Source organism: Photinus pyralis, unplaced genomic scaffold (assembly GCF_008802855.1).
Source record: "Photinus pyralis isolate 1611_PpyrPB1 unplaced genomic scaffold, Ppyr1.3 Ppyr1.4_LG1, whole genome shotgun sequence".
In the NCBI taxonomy this organism is placed as follows: Eukaryota; Metazoa; Arthropoda; class Insecta; order Coleoptera; family Lampyridae; genus Photinus; species Photinus pyralis.
Genome location: NW_022170249.1, coordinates 5,800,892 through 5,822,368, shown reverse-complemented (window position 1 = coordinate 5,822,368; position 21,477 = coordinate 5,800,892). Strand labels below are relative to the sequence as shown.

Genomic DNA, 21,477 nt, shown 5'->3' with positions numbered 1-21,477 from the left:
ACATTGTACATATTAAAACCTTTAATCTGGACTGGATCTACGCAATCTGCTCAACACTAACAGGGTCAGGTTGAAAAAAAGGCTGGTGCCAAAATTACCTTTTACTCAATAATTCTCTGTTTAGGACATAGGTATATACACAAACATATTTAATCAGGTATTGTTAATATCTCACAACCTTTTGGTGTAATAAGAACAGTGTGTTCGAATTGGGCAGTTCTTGAATTGTCGAGGGTTATTGCGGTCCAATTATCCTCAAGCACACCAATCTCCCCTGTACCCTGAGATAAAACTGGCTCTATTGTAAACGTCATTCCTACGTCCATTACACCGGGGTAATTATTTCCTAAAGAGAATGAGTGTAATTCGTTCCAGATTGAATGTTGGGTACAACTTACGAAAATGGTAGATGTCAGGTGGACCGTGAAAGTAGCTGCCAATACCGTGACCAATAAATGCCGGCACGACTGAGAATTTCAGCTCCCTGGCTTTTTTTTGAATGGCGGCTCCGATCGCGGAAAAAGATTGTCCCGGTTTGCAAATTTCAATAGCGGCTTCCAAACATACTTGTGTTGCTTCTACTAAATCGCAGCCTTTTTTATCGACTTGACCGATCAGAAATGTTTTTGAGCAATCGCCGTGGTAATTGTCTAGGAACACCTGAAAGATACAATTCTGTTAATATAATGGAAAATGATCCTTATTCACTACTGTTTTATTTTTCAGCTACGTAGCCTGACATGAATTCCACAGAAAACATGTTAAAGAATCGATGCTTACGCAATTAAATTTTTCACAAAGATCTCTAATGCATGGCGATATGAAAATGCGCAATTGCGGAGCTTAAAATTTGAGTTTAATTATTATTCTACTGCAAATACTAAAATCTTAATTATAACAAGAGAGGGATAATAAATAAATAAATTTGTTTAGGGGGAAAAAAAGAGTACTGATTTATAAATCCCAAACGAAAAATATGAACACCACCTTTAAAAATGCCGTGTGTCTTTTCGTCTCTTTATAGCTTCTTAATTTGTTTGAGAAAAAAAGTGACACTTTAGGAAGACAAAACATGTTAATTTAATCCATGTGTACAAAAAATGAACAACAATCCTGCTGATATTTAAGAAAGTGGCTAGCACAGATACCACCCCTGTACGCCTGCGCATGCGCGTTCTGCCCAAAAAGTTTTTCAGCTCTATGTGTAAGAATATGTGTACCAAATTTGGTTCCACGTATTTTACAACTTAATAATAATAGAGATTTATTGCCCAACAGAACAGACATTCCAATTACAGGACAATACATATTTAATAGTTAACGCGCAATTATTTAGTGTAATAAGAAAAAAGAAACACAACAAAAACTCAAAATCTTAACATAACTAAACAACAACAAAATAATTAAATTCATATCTAAAAAAAAAACAAAATTAAAGTACGACTATGGTAGCTATGATCTCACAAGTTGAATAATGTTTTGTTATTATTATTGGTTCCAATGTTTTTATGGAATAATCTCTTTAGCCCCTTTTTTAGAGCCCAAAAGATGTGCTTGGTATACATTTGGGTGAATCCGGCATTGCCAAAAGATATACCAGTGTGCCAATCGATAATCTACGTCTGATGCTTGGATGAGCTCATAGATGAACTAATGGGAATAACAAAATTATGTAATTCCAGAATTATATGTAAGAAAAACGTTTTACCTACGTGCTCAATTTGACAATATATTAGGTGACAATGTATATTGTGTGAAAATGGTTATAATGGAGGTGGGAGTTGCTCCGGGTAGTGTATTGGAGCCTTTACTATCCCAGCTGTACACAACTACATAAACAAATGAAACAGAGATGTTAAAAACAATCTAAAAGCACCTCCTCCTCAATCGTGTTAATACACATAAAAATTATGGTATAATTAAACAAAAACTCACTGTAATATCTACATTAACTATGTCACCATCCTGCAAAGGCCTATCATCTGGTATGCCATGGCAAGCTACATTATTAACAGATGTACACACAGACTTTGGAAAATGCTTATAATTTAACGGTGAGGGATATGCACCATTTGCAATGACTAGCTCGTGTATAACTGCATCTAATTCGTCTGTAGTCTGTCCCACCTATAAATGTTAATAGTTTCCACTGAACACTTTGACCTTCCCACTTACCTACGTGGATAATTCTTCCAATTTCATCTAAAACGTTTGCGGCCAGCTTGCAACTGCTGCGCATTTTTTTAATTTCGTTGTCCTTCTTTATTTCTGGGCGAAGCAACGGGAGGGGGGGCGTTCCCGACTCATAATAGGTAGGTTTTGCTATATGTGATGGAACTGATCTCGGTGGTGAAATTTTGCCGGGCGTGACAATCTTATAAGTACCAAAGTCGGTCCTTAAAATGCAATTTTAGCTTAGTACATTTGTGGCATTACTCACTTTATGGGCCAGAAACGACGTAGATAACGGAACTGTCTCATTTGAACACCCTGTATATTGAATCTCGCTGAACTGCACTTTAGATAAACGGGTTGTGTTCCGGAAATAATCTCTCGTCAAGTAGGTACTATTTTTAATAAGTCATTGCTAATGGTAATTTCAGTTCGTGAGACGGGAAATAGGAAAAAAAACTAATTGCAATGTACGTACGGCTGGCGCCAGGGTGCCGATTTTCGCCGCCTGGCTGTTTTATCGTAACTGTCAATTTGGGTCACGTGACCAGTAGAGGCGGCGACAATTCTACTGCTTTATAGAAAATGTACCGAAATCATTTGCAATTGAAAGAACAGAGTTAAAGTGGTGCAAGGGAGCTAATAATAAAGACCGTTTTATCGTTCGGAATATCACTTTCACCTTCCATGATAATTTCGTGGATTCACCTTGTGTAACACGGCCTAGTGTTGATCTACCGACAACACAGGTTTGTAGATTCTATTTTTAATTATTATTTGCATGTTCGAAGCTAATTTAAATCGCTCCTAAAATATACGACCCAATCAAACGCAAATTAAATCCCTTTAACATAATTCCTAAACGAAATTCGATTATAATAAAATCGATAAAAAGCCTTGTTTACAAACGGCCAAACCAAACACAAATTTAAATCGTGCGGTTACGAGTTGCACGTTGTGCATTATTTATAATTTAAATTCGCATAACTACCTACTTATTTAACTATAACGCTTTATGTTTACCACTTAAGACGGAGTGGCTTAAGTGCACTTGATATAAAACTTTAACGATGTGTAGTACTGCACTTTGCTATTTATAAATTCTTCAAATTCTATCCTGTTGATTCCTCTGATCTAATTTACTTTTTTTTTGAGATTGTACTTAATCTTTTTTTTAGTCATCATGTCTTGATCATGAGTTCAAAGTGTTTACTTCAAGAATTTCTTTATGGGAAAACAACGCAATTAATTAAAGTGCTTCTTTAGAGATTATCAAATTGTTCATTAAGTAGTTAGATTATTTCACATATTAATCACAGTGAGGCTGTCAAAAAGTCTACATAACTGCCTTTCTTCCTCTATTTTTTCTTCACTCAATTACAAAAAGTGTAAGATTTTGAAAAAACCTTAATTTGGAAGGACAATAATTGGCCAAAAATGAAGGTTCCTGAATTATATCACACTCAACTGTTTTACATGTCGTATTCCACAACTGCCTTGCTTCTAAGTACTTCAAAGGGTTAACTTGTTATTGGAGTATGCTGTGGAGACCAAATGGAGTCTTAGTTAGGTAATCCTTGATATTCTCCAGTAGGGTTGCCATCTGGCCGGTTTCCACTAACAAGATCGTCCAAAAAAGGCAGGTTTTTCCACCATTGTTAATTTGTAATTCGATGGCTGACTAGTGTACACACGCCGTACAGTTTACAATGATTATCGTTGAATATATTTAAATATTTTCTTGTGGTGGAACAACTTGCTAATCAGTGCTACAGCTGATCAAGTGTATTGTTTTGATTGCGTTTCTAATTAAATTGTTGCAACAAACAAACATTGACCATTACCATCGTATTGGCCAACATAAAACCAACCAACCGCGACTGTTAATCTTTAAGTTTCTATCGCTCAGATATCCCTAGCGCATATGGCTAGCTGTTAAAAGGATCTGGAGTAGTGATCACTGAATCTTTTAGTGCTGATCGTTTTGAACTCTTAAAAGCCGCAACAGACAAATTTAGTATTAAAAATACGAATGGAGCGAAAACGTATATCGTATGTTGAACTCCAAAAAACCTAAGGAAATGGGACCTAGCATGCGCTCTAGGAATAGGAATTACAAAATTTGGGAATGTGTAATCACAGAAATTTTTTGGGTTCAATTGTGATTGAATTCAAAGTTCAATTTTGTTTTGTTTCAATGTAAATAAATTAAATATTGTAAATGATTGGTATGATGGTATGTTTTTATTGTATTGTCATTGTCATAATTGTAAGGTGTGAGCAACAAAATTTTGATTCAGAGATGGCTGTGGAAATGTTAGGTCACGCCATAGAGGCATTCCTCTATCTTTAGTCACGCCTAATATTAATTTTAAGTAGGTGAGTAAAAATGATGTCTGGAACACTCAATATATCATCAAAACAACGTTTTTTTTAAATGAAGCTCTTTATGGTATCCAAAATTATAGAAGTTTTCTACCAAGCTATAAATACTTTAAATTTGTAGGCAGTGGCGTACTTCTACATGGTCAAAGGGGGTTATTTTTTTATGGAAACCACTATTTTTCATCACATTTTCTTAGAGTACATTGTTTTTTAAAAAATACTCAAATTTAAGAGAAAAATCTAAATTAAGGAACTTTTGTTTTTAATGGAAAGCACTATTTTTTTTATCAAACTTGTAAAATTATGATATTAATTATTTATTAACTATTTTTCTTAATTTGAGTTTTTCTCTTAAATTTGATTATGTAATATAATACGTTTTTCAAGAAGTTTTTTATGCTTCTATATCCAACAGTGTAGTGAAAACTAGTGGTTGCCATTTAAAAAAATATGCCCCCCTTGACTATGCAGAAGTACGCCACTGACCACAAATTTAAAGTACAATGGTAGCAATAGCTTCTTCGAAGAAAATGTTGTTTTTTCATATTCAGTGCTCCAGACAAAATTTTACCCTATATACTCTTATCACTGAAACATAACAATTACCTCTTTCAAGACCAACAATTAAAATTTTGTTGTTCATTTGTTACAAGTCATATATTATGTTTATGTTTGAGAGCCTTCAGAAATCCAAAATAATCTCTAAGGCGCTACAACGATCTTTCAAAGGCTTAGCTTTCAAATCTTTGAAATGTTCCCTATCTTAAAGAACAAAACTTTTGAGGTTTTCTTGTAAGGTAAAAATTTTTATCACCCCCCGGAGGCTGCCATAAAACCTACAGGATCAGTACAGGAATATGTAGCCGTTATGGCTTCACACTTAAATTTTTTGTCCTGCGCCACCCCCCTGGATGTAGGAAGAGAGTGCAAAGTGTATTCCGGAAGCCTACAGTCGCAAGTTTGAAAATCCGTAGCGGGTGAAGGAGGGGAGATACAAAAAATTTTACGTTGCGCGCGGTTGGCCCGATCTGTAGGGTGTACAAATCGGGTGGTGCACCTAACCTCATCTTTTTAGTGGAACACCTTGTTAATTTGATTTCAAAAAGATACCCCATTAAATTCTGTTCCCCAAATTTTACAGTAAAGAAATTCAAAAAAATTCAATATTGGTTGAAAAAGATTTAAAAAATGCTAAATTTTTAGCGCATTTTTTAAGAATTAAAGAAATGTGCTATTTTTTGCGTTTTGTCCGTCCGTCCGGACCCACTTCTGCCGTTTCAAACTACTTCTAGGGGAATGGTCCTAGAGTCCTGGAATTTTTTGCAGTAGGTAGCCTATACCTTGAAGGTGTGCCAGACGGACATCAAATTTCGCCGCTGTCTAAAAGGCCCCCCCCCCCCACGATTTATTTCCTGAGATGCTGTTTTTGAAAGTATAACGTGCATAACTTTTACGTACGACAACCAATTGGTCTCAGATTTTGCATACGCATGCCTTTAGTGGTGCTAAGGTAAACTTTAGGAAATGGGGGGGGTTAACACATGTTCTACCCTTCATGGTATTCTAATGAAAGGTCTCGTCGAAATAAATGGGTTTGTACAAACTATAACTTTCCCGTGCGACTCTTTCTCGAGATCAGTGAGCGACTGGGTCTGAGGGGGGGGGGGGATTAATTTTATCTCATTGTATTCTAATTAGGTCTCAACGAAAAGAACCACCGTTTTCTACCAACTACTGCCCTTCTTTCTGTCCTCTTATCAAACTACGGGGTTGAGGGGGAGGGGGGGTGGAACTACATAGTTTTATCCTTCATGGTACTCTAATCAAAGGTCTATTTCGGTTAAAAAAATGCGCTTTACCTGCACAAGAGTTGTGTACAATTTATACTTGTTTTCATTCTTTTTTTAATCTTAAATTTTATATTGAATCATTCGTATTTTTTTAAATCATCTCTAGTATGTTATATTTTTGCATATACTATCTTTTTAGATTAAAATATATAGTGTTCTATTTAAGAAATGAATTTATTAAATATGTAATACGCAAGTACACCGATTTAATTAAGGAATGTCCCCCACCCCTCTGCTTCTCTCTTAACTGTCTGTGTTAAGTTTGTTGGCCTTCGTGTTTAACAACCAATACAAAGACGATTTCTGGATTGTTTTTATTGGTTATTAGATTCACATGTACTGTTTGTAAAATTCAATGATGTGAAATTATCCCGCAAATTATTTAACGCATCCTGTGTAATATCATGATCAAGATCATCCTCAGAATCTGATGACGATTTTTCTTCATTTATCAAATCAAAGTAATTATCAAGATAAATTGGCTTTTCTGTGGGTTCTGCATTCAACTGTGGTGCAATGTTGTCGTTTTTAAACTTGTATAATTTAGTTTAGATCATGACAAGTAAATACAGGGTGTTACAAATATTTATTTATTTAAAAAATTGATAAATAAACTAAGGGTCCAACGTGTTTTGTTTGAAATTTGCATTTCTTTTTTAATGTTTTTCTCAGCAACCATAAGAGCTAGTTAAAAAGCTTTAGGGGTATGCTTTTTCCGATTTTGCAAAAAATGTTTAAAAATTCCTACGCGCACCCTAAATTGGGGGTGTGAAATGAAATTCTGATTTTGACAAAATTTGTACACACCAAATTATATGAAATTCTGCGTATTTTGTAGTCTTCAAATGCCAAATTTCTTCCAGATCCTGTACAACAAAATATATGCGCCTACTCCGAGGCCTACCCTGTCCTCCTTTTGTACATGTCTTCAGCTACTTTTTGCCCCGACGCAAAATTACACTTCACCACATAGTGCATTTAAGTATGCGGATGACATAATATAGCGGTTGCTGTTAGTGCCCATATTTTGTGGCTGCACTACAAAAGTTAAATTGCGTGGTCAAAGAATTTGTACAATGATGGTGGCAAAATAATAAATTATTCATTAATCCAAACAAAACTGTAATTATGAATATGAAAATTTCGGCAATAAAGAACAATCACTTCACCTTAACAATCGAAAATGACGTAATAGTGTGTTCTACATTGGCTACTTGGAATTGAAGGTAAATTTAAAATCATTACTGGTCCCAAAGATCATAGAAAGTATTCCCTACCCTACAGGCTTGTGGCCAACAAGCCAATAATAAGCAACTAGAAAGATTAATTATTAATAAACGACCCAATAATTAGATTAAGATTTGTGTATTTTGCATTTTTAGTGTTAAGAAAAATGCGATAGATCGTACAACGAAGAACCAAAATGTTTTCTCTCAGGACTACGTTATTTACAATATTTTATCTACACACAATCGCAGTAAATGCAATTTTTGATGTCGACTCGAACAGTTTAGAAGAAATAATTACGTGCGCCAGTGCAACCGGCACCATTGCGCACGTAACGGACAATGCGGACCCCGACTTTGAAGAGAATTCCACCGAGCGTACCATAAGATGTAAAACAAACCATTGTTACTCATTTTGGAAGGAAGACGCCAATGGAACCGTCAGCATTATGGGACAAGGTATGACATTTTACTCGAGGTAATTAATTTTATTTCAAGAGGCACTTAGATAAAAGCCATTAAGAATCTCTTAAAGCAATGTGGTTCTTATTCATTTTCAAGTGGTTTTTTTTTCTTGGAATTGTATTTCAACATGTGTTCTCGGTGTCTTATTTACAATTTTGTCTATTTTTATACTTGGAACAAGTTGCATTTTTATACGAATGTCCCTGAAGTAATTTATGTTAACAGGTTGCTGGGAGACCTCTGGAAAAGCACAAGACTGTGATCGAAGCCAATGTATCTCTGACAAAAAACCTCCAAAAGCGATGAATACGACTAAGTTCTGTTGCTGTGCAGGGGACATGTGCAACAGAAACTTTACAGACGTCTACATACCACAAGAAGAAACTTCGTCGCCTCCTACAATTGTAACGGAAGGTGCGCCTAAAGTCAATATGAGCCCTTTGTTGTGGACAGCCTTTGGGATTTCCTTTGTATTATTAATGGTAGGCGTAGGAGCCCTGATGTGCTTCTGCTGGCGAATGAAGCCAAACAAGCACAACGTAGAAACCGGTCAAGTACCTCTTCCTCCACCCGAAGAGTATAGCATCGACAAACTGAAACTATGCAGCATGATTGGTATGTTAAGCGATTTTTAAATTCGTTTTTAATTTTAATATTCAGGTCACGGTCGATACGGAAGCGTATGGCGCGGACTAGTCGACGATCAACAAGTTGCCGTCAAAGTATTTCCGCCCCATCATCGCAATTACTTCTTAAACGAACACGAGCTTTATAAAATTTCTGGTGAAAGTTCAAGCGTACTAAAATGTTTCGGAGGAGGAGAACGTGCGCAAAGTCCCAACGGGCTATCGGATTACATACTCATTTTTAACCTCGAACAAGAATGCCTGCAAGAGTATTTAAAAAATCACACCATCAACTTAACCGTATTATGCCGGATGAGTTTGGGTATTGCCAAGGGATTGGCTCATCTGCATTCCGATTTGGGAAAACCGTGCATCGCACACCGTGATATTAATACAAGGAATGTGCTGGTGCGGGCGGATCTTTCCTGTTGTATATGCGACCTGGGGTTGGCGGTGGTACCCCGACGGACGGAGAATCATTCTCTAAGTGAAGCAGGTAAATTGAGTGTTAGTTGAGAAGCAAACCTGATTCACAGAAACCATATGCTATTAACCTACTTCTACTGTATCAGTATTAACTCTTTGATCAAACTATGTACTACTGCCTACATTTTTTGCGCTCCCAATTGTTTGGATTTACCCAACATTTGCTTTATTAATTGGACAAACTTTTAGTAAAGTTGTTAGAAGATGCCAAGAGCAGCGGCTCATGGGGTTCTTCTTAACTGCGGCATATTTTAACCTCGGGCGTCAAAGAGAAGGTATAATTCGCCTTTGGTTCTTCAGGAGTAAGCGATTTTAATAATAATAACGTTTATTGTGTACAGAAAATATACACAAAAGGAGGAAATTCGGCAAAAACCGTTCTTCCATTTCCCCTTAAAATAAAAGTTTACATTTTCTCGTTCCTAAATTGCGGAGGTATATAATGACTACAATAAGTAGGTAGGTATACATCTAAAATATAAATCATACAAAAAATGTAACATGGTTAATTGACAAAGAAAACAGTATGCAAAAACAAAAATTGAACTACAAAAATTAATCCTAATAATAATAAGAATAATACTTAACTACATTTCCTTCCAAGTGAGATTTCTAACGAATTCTTTACTGAATTTTTTGAAAGTCGACGGTGGCATTTCAATTTTACTTAACACTAAATTTAAGAGGTATGGTGCTAAATACTCAAAACGACCCTTCATATTTTACGGTTGCATGTTGTGGAAGTGTAAAGCTATTTATTCTTATATTAATATTGTGCATTTCTGATCTTCTTATTAAGAAATTGATGACACTTTCAGAATGCTCCAATTGGATCGTGTCAAATTTCTGTTTTCATATAAAACGAGGGTATAAGTAAAGGATGAGTTTAGGTCCCACAAGCCAGCAGAGCCATTTTAGAAAAATGAAGGACGAAATACATCAGAATTATAGGATTATTATAGGCCCTTTTTGGACACTTTAACTTATTTTCAGGCGGCAAGAAAAAAACTACGGCTCTGCTGGCTAAAGACGAAGCCAGCTGACCACTTGTGAGATTTGCTTTGAAGGCGAAAAATTCAGATCACAAAATTATAGGCTATTTATAGGCTTTTTTTAGACACTGCAACAAATATTCAGGCGGCATCCTTTAAACAAAAAAAACTATCATCCAGATCAGTTTGATTTTGCCCCTCTCGGAGATGTAGTGGATAAATAAAAATTATTTATTTATTGTCTATTTATTGTCCCTCTCTTGTTCTGGGCCCTCAACGGGCTTTCGCCCAATTAATATATTTATTTAAATTCTAACTTATATTTCAAAAATCCGATACAACTGAATACCAAACGATCCTCGAGATCTTCACACATACATCATTTTTACAATACACCCTAAGGGGTTGATTCTGTCCCACCTGAACAGCATAGCTTGTAACACAAATTTTTTGAAATGGAATTAGTTTTACTTTTATTTGAGGTGCCTGAATACAACATTTCATTTAAATACCTTAACAAATAAAAGAAAACCGACTGCGCATGCGCAAAACAATTTTTTTGATTTGGCATTAGTTTCACTTTTATTCGAGGTGCCTAGATACAGAATTTCATTTAAATATATTAACAAATAAAAAATTAGGATTGAGCAAATACAAAAGTTATGCGCATGCGCAGTATTTGTTTGCATCTGCATAGTTGCCTGAAGTTTAAGAAATATTTACTAACACAAAAAACCGGACATCCATATGTGATATGTTCTTTGTAACAAGAGTTAGAAACCCTTTTTGGAGGTTTGCGCAGTTTTTGATCTAACTTTTTGGCCCATTGGTCTACGTAGCCGAAAAACAATTGCGAACTTTATTATATCCTGAAGAACATGTCTATATCAATTTTTAAAGCGATCAGACATTTCTACACACTGACAGACAGACGCACAGACAGGCAGCAATACAAAATTATAAACGATCTCGAGGTTCGTTAATAATATAATGAGACGAATAATTTTAATTTTTTTTTGTACTTCTTTCCAATTCAGGAATATCGTTTCAACTTTTCTTCTCCAATAATATAAGAGAAGATGCATAGACAACTAAGACACTTTTAACATTACTTTTGTTAAAACCTGAAACACAACAACTTGCTATATATTTGATTTATTAGTAAAAGAGAATTCAAATTTCAAATACCTACTTGACAGAGGTCTCCAAACAGGTGGAACAATCCCTAACATTAAAGTTACTAGAATCTGGTAACTTCCGCAATTTTTGGGCAAAAAACATGCGTTCTCTCTCTAACACACGGGCCCAATGGATTGCGGTACTGTCTATATTTAGTGACTTATAATGGATCTACAGTGACTGTATACCTACTGTATAGAGGCAGTTTGGTCATACTTTGGTGTTGTTTTTTTTATTGGTAGATGAGATATCCGCCATATTTTAACCAAATAAATCGGGTTGGCGGAAATTAACTTGGAATCCAAGGTGATCAAGTCACAAACAGTTGTGGCAATAATATTGTAACCATAGAAAAATGCCAAAATCTACCAATTCAATTAAACCGATCAGCTCAATGAAGAATATGGGAAAAACATGGCGGATATAGAGCATATGACCACACTGTCTTTATACAGTCACTGTTAATGGATCGATATTAATTACAAGGCAAAAATTTTGGGCATGCGCATAACGTATCGCACATGTGATCAGCTAGCTTCTTCTTTAGCCAGCAAAATCATAGTTTTTTTGTTTAAAGGATGCCGCCTGAAAATTTGTTAAAGTGTCCAAAAAGGGCCTATAATCAGCCTATAATTCAGATGTATTTCGTCCTTCATTTTTCTAAAATGGCTCTGCTGGCTTGTGGGACCTGATGAGTTTTACTTCCATAACAAAATGTGGTCGGGGGGGGGGGGGGGGGGTGAATTGTTTTTTTTTTTGAAAAGCTAACAAGTCCTACTTTTATTATTGCGGGTCTTACTTTTAATTAAAACCCAATAAGCATTATATGAGTGTGAGAGAGACAACTTTACTAATGTTGACAGTATTAATTAAATGCGTGATTGATATTAGCCTACTCCATAGACGCATGAATGGCATCAGCACTTTTAGGTTTGTGTGTGTATTCTATCTCACTTTACACTCATTATAATGCCTATTGTGTTATAGATAAACAGAAAGAGGCATAAAATAGAGAAAGAAAAAAAAAGAAACAGAGACGGATGGAAACTGTAATTGTAGGGTGATAGTACAGAGGTAGATAGAGAGAGGCCATTATAAATAGACAAAGATAGACACAGGAAAACGAAAAAAAAACAAACAGAGAATGTGAAACGAACAGAGAGAGTAGGAGACATTCTTTAAGAGAGAGAGAAATAGGTGAAGGGGATTGAACGAGATGGGCGAAAACACTTGTTCTTATTAATTTTGGTGCGTAGAATCCAAAACAATTCGTACTTTTTCGATCAGACTTCTCAATCAAAAGTTATAGACTAGAAACCAATTTCGAAAGAAAATTCAAAGGGCTGTAACTTTTCAACTAGTAGCCCAATCTTGGAACTGTTTGAAATTATGGATTCTACAGGCCAGGTTCTATAAGAAAATTTTTTTTCCGGGTCGATCTGAGACAATTTTTTTTCGGGGCAAAAAAAAAAGGCAGTGTATAACCTTCCTTTTTTCCAAACATTGACTGCACCAAAATTTCTCGGGAAAACACTTTTTTTTATTAATTTTGGTGCGTAGAATCCAAAACAATTCGTACTTTTTCAATCAGAAAACCTTACTTATATTTGTGGAGGAAAATCCAAACGGTCCGTTAACTTAGCCACCCATTAGCCCAACAATGAACCAATTTTTTTGTATCTACTGTGCCTCAATTTTGCATTTATACTCACGGTTTGTGATTTTTCGGTTTTAGAAAATTTTTCAAAAATTCTAATAGGGGTAAAACGCTTTACTTTAGAGAAAAAACTCCATTTTTGGTTTTTGAGTAGTTCAAACTATAGTCTATTATCTGTGAACCAGTCGTTGGTGGCTCCTTGCATTTGCATCACGTTTCTAAGTAGTTCATTTTGGTTTCGTTCTTATAATTATGGTGTGATCAGCAAAAAGTGTCCAGTGTACAGCTTTGAAACGTTTCGGTAGGTCGTCCACATGTATTAGTAATAATATGGGTCCCAATACTGAACCTTGTGGGAGTCACTAACTAATTGGAAGTGCATGGGAGGTCACTTCTTTACAAACATTGTGGATTTGAAGATATATTCAGTGTCCCAGACAACATTTACACTCTGTATAAGTAAAGAAAAAAATTCATTAAATTTATTGAATTAAAAATTACAATTTAACATTCCATCTAGGAATAATAATAATGAGAGGGAAGTGGCCTTCTTATAATTAGGAATCTTTTTAGGTACTTTGAGATATATGGCTCCAGAGGTACTAGAAGGTGCAGTAAATCTTCGCGACTGTGAAAGCGCATTGAAACAAATTGACGTTTACTCGTTGGGACTAGTACTATGGGAACTTGGTACACGATGCATCGATATGCAAGCGTGCGAACCTCAGCCTTACGCGCCGCCTTTCTACAAGGAAGTCGGGGAGAATCCCAGTTTAGAGCAGATGCAGGCCCTTGTCAGTCGACGAAAAGCGCGCCCCCTTTGGCCTCCATCGTGGAGAGATACCGTAGCCGCGCGTTTGCTATGTGAAACCGCCGAAGATTGTTGGGATCAGGTAAGTTGCTTGAATTAAAGTCACTAGATATAGAAAGTACCGCAATCATCCGCCATTTTTGGGCAAATTTGCTGCCAACTTAAAAAAATTGACAAATAAAATCTGAATAGCTGTCATTTTTTATACCCTAACTTCATAGTACTGTCATGCTTTATAAAAATATATAGATATCTCCAAACAGGTGGAACAATCCCTAACATTAAAGTTACTAGAATCTGGTAACTTCCGCCATTTTTGGGCAACAATCATGCGTTCTCTCTCTAACACACGGTGCTTTCTATATTTAGTGACTTTAGCTTGAATTGTTAATAATTCTCTACATTGTTTTGTACAGGACGCCGAAGCTCGTCTAACATCACTGTGTGTCGAAGAAAGGCTCTTGGAGTTACCGACACTTCGAGGTCGAGTCCTACATCCAATGCATCCTCCAGCAAGTCCCACCCCCCTAATCAACAATAATCACTTACACGATCACACAATAGATTCTTCAGTAGGTACAATAGAAACACTACTGTCACCTAGCGAAGAAAATTGTAAAAATTCAAACCAGTTGGCAGTATGCGTAACGCCCCTCCAACCGTATCAAGGCCGAAATCCTTGCCTGGAGCGAAATCTACTTTCGGGGTCGAGCGACTGCCTGCTCATAGATAAGTCCTCCAAACATTGTACAAGTTCCGACTCCCAAAATTTAATTACAAACGATTTTCTAAACTTTCAACTGAATCACCGCGCTGTGCCTATTCCATATGTTCAAAATGCCGTACACGGTAGTCCGAAGCGGTATAATGGAAACGTAATTGTACCTCCGAAAACGAAATTTAAGTGGTTAGATTTTAAAAAATTGTTCCATAGTAAAAAAGATCAGGCCAATTCTGCCGATTTAGCTTCACGTAAAGAAACCAAAGTACAAATTATACCCGGTAAACTGGTAAATAGTTTCGGACAGAATGGTGTGACGACAACGCTCATTAATGAAAATGAGACAAAACGACCTAGCACATTACCATTGTCCGTCGTACAAGTAGACCAGCACGAGAATGGGGTGTGCAACACGTCTGGCGTTACCCATCTTTTAAAATGCAAAGATAGCCTTTCTAGGCAACGTTCTCTAGAGCAGTTTAACGAAGTTTTTTCGTCTGTGACGGATCTGACAAAGTTAAAGGATCCGTCTGTGCGGGTAAAAACGCCGGGTGATGTTCCCCCTTCGGTTAGACGAACGAGAGGGAAAGCCGCGAATAATTCGGCACGTTTCTCTTTATACGACGATCGAATCATGAGCATGGGGCAGTGGGGTAGTGCGCCCGATCTGGACCCCGCCCCAACTCACGTGGCGATACCTCAGCAAGACTCTCAGGATAGAGAGAGCATCAGTAGTTTTTAAACAGTTTTGCACATGCGCGAAATTGTAGAGCAAAGTGGTTAGTACCTAACCTATGTTTTATTTATTTATTTTTTGTATTTGTTTTTTTTATTAATTTGTTTTTAAACTGGAAATTCCAGGCTAAATATTTATATCATGAGATTTCTCCCAAGGAGGAATGAAGAAGTGGAAGTAATGCCATGTTGAGAGTAGGTAGTGATCTTCATAATTGAAATTTATGACAATAGAAACCTTACATCACATTCATTTCGAGAAGGTCCAACATGATTTTGCAAAATCACCTGTCAATAGTAGATATGCTATTTTTTTTAAATATAACCTGGACAAAAAGATCAATTTGGTTGATTTTTTAATTTGCAAATTAGACTTTGTATCAGAACATCTCGGTTAAATTGGGGCAAGTTTACTAAATATAAATCCGAATCTGAAAGTTAAAGCAGGCTTTGCATCAACTCTGGTAGATTTAAAAACAGTCGACTAAAACTCAGTACAGTAAAGTCTCATTGTATGAGTTAATTGGGACTGGATGTACCTTGGATTTCGAAAAACTCAGATTACACGGTGAGCATCTCTGGGCTTCCATAAAAGTTTATTCAACAATTCCACAGTTATATTGCACTCATCTTGCAAGTTCTTTACAATATTGGTAACTTCCTTTTTTCCTCAATCCATTTCTAATGGTCTAGAGGAATTGAATAGGAACATATTTACAATTACAGAAACTTAATTGCAACCAGGCTTCTTGCAGTTTAGGGTCTGAAGTAGATTTTTTCGGGGTTGCAGTTTTTCACAAGAGTTATTTAAATAGTGATCTCATCTTTGCGCAGGATTCTGTTTGATTGTGTTCCGTGGGCGAGTAGTTCTTTAATACGGTCCTGATTTTGTAAATTTTTCTTTTTTTAATGTGAATATTGTGACCTGCTTTCATTTATTTTTATATTCCATCTTGTAAGCCATTCCTATATTTCAAAAAGATGGTCCTGAAGGTTTGCAGACGCTGTCAAACGTGCCAGGTATGTGGAATCTGATGTGTATAACACAGGGGTCGGCAACCTATTGAAACGGAAGAGCCAAAAATTACAATTTACAAAATTTCCCAGTTTTTAAAGAACCACAAAAAATTTTTGATTGAATGTTATGGTATTTAGCTATATACAGGGTCCTGCAACAGCGCGTTGGTTTTTCGTACATAGCTGATACCTGGTAAACAATACTGGTGGTTGCAAATCTACAGAAATTATTTTTGAATGTACAGGGTGTCCCATTTTTACGATGTCAATAAATAACTGATCTTTTTAAATGGAACATCCTGCATATTTTTACTTGTTTCAATGCCATTTGTTCAAAGTGCTATAACTATTCTTTTTCAAATGGAACTACCACTATTTTATTTCGCTATTCAATTGTCTTTTGTGTTCTCTTCAATGTTTATAAGGGGTGCCATGTGCTTAAACCCCACAGTTTTTATGTTATTCAATATTTTTCACAAAAGTACCTACTCATTAATTAATTACGTGTTTATACATCGGAGTAGGCTGCTATAATAAAAAAACAAAAGAATATCAGAAAGTAAACAGAGTGTCACAAATTACATAATTATTTGCTGCAAGTGTACTTTTGATTTCGTAAACAAATAAGATTAATTAAAAAGGCGAATTTCGAACAAATGAACTAATTTCTTTAGATAAATATGGAGAGCCGCAACTGTATATCAAAAGCAGTGATTGTTTAAACTCAAATTTTTTCAAAACTAAGCACTAACTGGTCAAACTTCTAAAGCATAATACAAGTATATAAATAAAGTGCATTGTACCGTGGTAACGATTATTTTTGATTGGTGTGGTAACTAAGGGGTGATTTTCATATTTTTTGGTCGCCGAAAAAAATTGGGATTTTTTCTTCGCGAACACATTGATACTCATTTCGACTGATTTTGTAAAATAATGGCGGACTCTTGCAATCTCAAAAAGTAATGAACATAAATCTGAACAGGTACAGGGTATTGATTCACACAGCTGACTTGCCGCAAGTCCGAACCGTATCTTTCTAGCCAACTTTTTGCCGCATAAAAAAACTGACTGATAATCGAAAACTGGGACTGACGTGGGTGTGTATTTTTGCATGTAGGTATCCCAAGGAAAATGTACCATAAATGTAGATCTCTAGAAAAGTATTATAAACACTTTAATGTGCAGATAAAATACCTTAATTGTAAGCCTAAACTTTTGGGTAATTCCGAATTCAAATGTTGGTGTTTTTTTTAATTTATAATACAAGAACCTAGAAGTACATAATAATTGCCTTAAAGTTTAGAAAATGTTACTGTATAGTAATTACTTTTAATGGGAATGAACTGTACTGGTGCTCATACTAAAATCTCTCGCGTTGTTTTCTGAGATTCTCAAGTACAAAAAGGCGAATCTCAGCTGGAAATACTACGCTATCGTATATGTAGAATTAAGATCATTATTTAAATTGTTTTTCTGTGATTTTGCTTGAAAATTCAAATTGCGTTTGTGCTCTTAACATTTGGGTGATTTGTAATTTTATATAATTGTTTGGCTGTGTATAAATGTGTTTACATTCCTTCATCAAGTGAAACATGTTTTGCTTTTTGTCTTTTAAAGAGTCTTCATTTTACATTTCAATTATTTTTTTAGATAATAAAATTATGTATACATTTACTATTAATAAAGGCAACTTTTTAAGAATAAATGCATAGGGTAATTGAGGGTCCATTCCTCACCTCATTAAGAGGCATCAGGACTCTGTATATTAAATGCCTAAACATATCTACGTTGTCCCTATAAATTTAAAGTATGACAAAGGTATTTTACTGATGTGTTGATTGATATCGATTCAGCAAGAATGCCGCCGTGCTTCTCTAAGGGCATTTTTTTTAAAACAAGCGAAAAAAAAACAAAATATACGGCGTTAAAGTTGCGACATTTTAGTGATTTTTAAAGATCAATTTCTTCTTAAAAAAGCAAAAAAAGAAAATTTTACTATTAGAGAGGCATACATTTAGTCTATGGGCCAACTGGCTAAATTTAAGGAAATGGTATAATTTGGGGGTACCAATTTTGCTTTTTACCACGGTTAGACACATATATTAGGATGTAAAAAAACCATAATTGCCATCTCAAGGTGGTAGCTAATAGAAATGGCGGAATTTTTTTTAACTCTTAACATTTAATGAAAACTAAATTAACCCCATCGTTACTTTCAAAAGTTTCATATACACTAAAATCTGCTCCTTCTTCCTTTTCTTCAGTGACGTATCCACAAGTTGGCAGTTTGCATGCGCTTGTACACTTTAAGTTATTAGCATTACGTAATGGTAGTTGTCAAGAGCCAGCTTGGTAATTCTACGTGTTGTGATATGGAAGCCAAACTTAGGGTATTCTTTCATCTTTTTGCTGCTTCCGGAATAGCATCTCTTTGATTTTGACGTACAATTTTCCAATGTATTTTTTGTTTTATATAATCTACTTATGTCAAATTATCGACACAGTATACACCTTTCCATCAATATTAACAAACTCTTTACTGATGTTATAGCTAAAAGCCGTATTTGATCGTATTTATTGCAGTTGTAAAGTTCTTGTTTACCGTTAAGCGGAAACGTGTGTCACGTTTTACGAGGAAGTTAGTGGAAGTGCTGTGTTTATCGAACAGGCGTCGCTTATCTGAAGCCTTTCTTTAAGGTTTTCCCAGTACTCGTTAAAGGGAGTTTTTTCACCATTAAGGAGCCAATTTTACATCTGTAATTACAACGAACCCAGTGTCGTCCGAATTGAGATACAAGTTCAATTAAAGTAGAGAAGTGAAGGTTTAGAAACATAATCCGCACATACCAATTTCATCATCATTTGTTATTTGATCATGGCTCTTCAGCTACAATATATCTATAGACGTAACTACAATGATTTTTGTAGTTAGTAATTATTTTTATTTTAATTCAATTGTTTGATCAGCTAAAGCTGTGAATAATCGTTTACTTTTGGTTGTCTTATGAGATTTTGTGTATCTTCGGTTTGCAATATTTATTAAACCGAATTTATTTTTGCGTATCTTGCATATTTTGATATCCTTTGCATTTACATGATAGAATTGCATATTTTAAGATGTATTTAAATTTTTGTTAGATTTAATCGATTTTAATTTCAATTTTTAATACATTCTTTCGGATTTTTATAACGGACGCGATAATGAAACATACTGCAAAAGCCGAAAGGAAGATTTATTGATTTAATTGATGTTTAATTTCATCATTGCCAAACTATTTTATCTTTCTATTTCTCTACGGTGATGATGGGTGATATTGTGGAAGGTTTGGAAATTGCTCCCAATAGTTTGTCCATTTCTAATGCACCTATTACTTTAGTTGAAGTAGAGTATAGTTTCTCTGCTTAGTGCTTATAAATTAATTCTTAGCGACAGGAGACAATCATTTCGTGCAGAAAACTTAGAGAAACATCTTATTGCTAGTGTTTATCGTAATACCTTTTTTATTAGAAATTATGCAACATATTATATAATTTTGTATACGTGTGCATATATATCAAAACTGTTTGCATATTTTTCGCTAATATTCTGCATAATATGCGCATAATTTTACCATTCATTGTGTATTAATACAGGCAGTAAAGAACATTCGGGAAACAATTAAAAAAAACATTTTTTTAAATTACTTATTAACAGTTGATTTTATCGAAAAAGTACCAATAACAATATTTATAGCACATATAAAGAGCTTTCATTAAGATTAATGAAATTGGATCAATAATTCCAGAGATATAGTTTACTTTATAAAACTCTACATCCGCCATCTTTGATTGGCCGCCATTTCTATTAGCTACCGCTTTGAGATGGCAATCATGATTTTTTGGCATCCTAATAAACCTGTATAACCACTGTAAAAAGGAAAATTGGTACCCCCAAATTATACCGTCATGTCGACTGGCCCATGGACTAATTAACTCTTTATTTATTAGTATATTGAAAAAGATCATTAAAAAAACAGTCAGTTTTTGTAATTTTATGGGGAGAACGGAAGCACTGTTTTGCCAATATTTAACTCTGTGTCTTAGCGTCACATTACGGCAAATTACCGAACTTTTATATAGACAGAGAAACTTGTGAGACAAATGCATTCATGGGAGGTGCTAAAAATGCAAGGAAATTTTCTTATCTTTTAACTGTGATTATGTGTCGGAAACCCTTCGGTCGCTCCGCTTCATTTGCGTCCTAGGCAATTATTACATGGGACACAAATGTGAGACTATTCCGTCCAACGATAAAATTGTTGTACCTCAAAACAGAGTAGCATTAAAATTATTCGAAATTAATTAAATCGTTGGTTAGCACAATTTTGAACCCTCAAATTAACAATTTTTATTAAAAGTAACAGTACTTTTGTTCTTCAGAATTAATGTGCCTAATAAGAATATAAAAATTAATAAGAATAGGACCCTTGACCTAATTTTAACTAACTTAAACGCGGAAATTAAATCTGCTGTCGACTCACTGGATAAAATTAATCCACTTCATCCAGCACTAGAAATAGTCTACAAAGTCCATAGACCAGCTAAGCGAATTACCAAATTAACCAACTTCAATTTCAAAAAAGCAGATTTTCTTAAAATGTACGTCCTTTTTCGCGATGTCAATTGGAAGGAGTCTCTTATCCTGAAGAATTTCAAATCGGTAGATGATGCAGTAACTAGCTTTAATCAAACGGTAATGAACATTTTCGATGAATGTGTCCCCAAAGTTACAATTAGGAGTGCCAATAAGTATCCTAGCTGGTTTAATATAGACATTATTAAGAAAATCAAACAGAAAAATAAGTTTCGGTTACAGGGCCAATCGGAAGACTTCATTGAAGCCAGAAAAGAACTCAAAAGAATGATCCACATTGCTCATAAGAGGTACATTAATCAAATTGAAATGGATCTGCGGAAGAATTCCAATAAATTCTGGAGCTACATCAAGTCGTTGAGGAAGAATAGTCAACTACCTGGAGTTTTTGAGTACAAAGACACCTCGTTAACGGACGCCAGAAGCATTGCGGACGCCTTTGCATCCTTCTTCGAGTCAGTCTACACTATGGAGAGGAACGATGACCCGGAAGATGACGTGGAATCGGACCTGGTGCTATCC

At 35.3% G+C, this 21,477-nt stretch overlaps 2 protein-coding genes across 3 annotated transcripts; one reads left to right on the top strand and one right to left on the bottom strand.

The window, feature by feature from the left end:
- Positions 1–88: 88 nt before the first annotated feature.
- LOC116174017 (methionine aminopeptidase 1D, mitochondrial) lies at positions 89–2,686 on the bottom strand. The gene is made up of 5 exons (XM_031491796.1): positions 2,441–2,686; positions 2,180–2,396; positions 1,936–2,127; positions 399–660; positions 89–346 (listed from the first exon to the last, which is right to left on the bottom strand). The coding sequence occupies exons 1-5, from the start codon at positions 2,479–2,481 to the stop codon at positions 150–152; spliced, it is 909 nt and encodes a 302-aa protein (XP_031347656.1). The 5' UTR covers positions 2,482–2,686; the 3' UTR covers positions 89–149.
- Positions 2,687–2,704: 18 nt separating this feature from the next.
- On the top strand, positions 2,705–16,660 carry LOC116173980 (activin receptor type-2A). Of its 2 annotated transcripts, XM_031491746.1 has the most exons (7): positions 2,705–2,921; positions 7,790–8,092; positions 8,324–8,713; positions 8,759–9,220; positions 13,612–13,931; positions 14,266–15,349; positions 15,432–16,660. In XM_031491746.1, exons 2-6 carry the CDS (start codon positions 7,831–7,833, stop codon positions 15,310–15,312), a joined length of 2,481 nt encoding a protein of 826 aa, XP_031347606.1. In that variant the 5' UTR covers positions 2,705–2,921; positions 7,790–7,830; the 3' UTR covers positions 15,313–15,349; positions 15,432–16,660. The 2 variants fall into 2 exon arrangements, with proteins under 2 accessions (XP_031347606.1, XP_031347597.1); XM_031491737.1 differs by having other exon boundaries at positions 14,266–15,555.
- The last annotated feature ends 4,817 nt before the right edge of the window (positions 16,661–21,477 follow it).

Coding starts and splice junctions, on each gene's coding strand:
- LOC116174017 (XM_031491796.1), bottom strand. CDS start 2,481: ATGAGACAGTTCCGTTATCTACGTCGTTTCTGGCCCATAAA. Junction 2,128..2,179: donor AAATTGGAAGAATTATCCAC/GTAGGTAAGTGG, acceptor TAACATTTATAG/GTGGGACAGACTACAGACGA. Junction 661..1,935: donor TAGTTAATGTAGATATTACA/GTGAGTTTTTGT, acceptor TGTATCTTTCAG/GTGTTCCTAGACAATTACCA.
- LOC116173980 (XM_031491746.1), top strand. CDS start 7,831: ATGTTTTCTCTCAGGACTACGTTATTTACAATATTTTATCTACACACA. Junction 8,093..8,323: donor CGTCAGCATTATGGGACAAG/GTATGACATTTT, acceptor TTATGTTAACAG/GTTGCTGGGAGACCTCTGGA. Junction 8,714..8,758: donor GAAACTATGCAGCATGATTG/GTATGTTAAGCG, acceptor TTTAATATTCAG/GTCACGGTCGATACGGAAGC.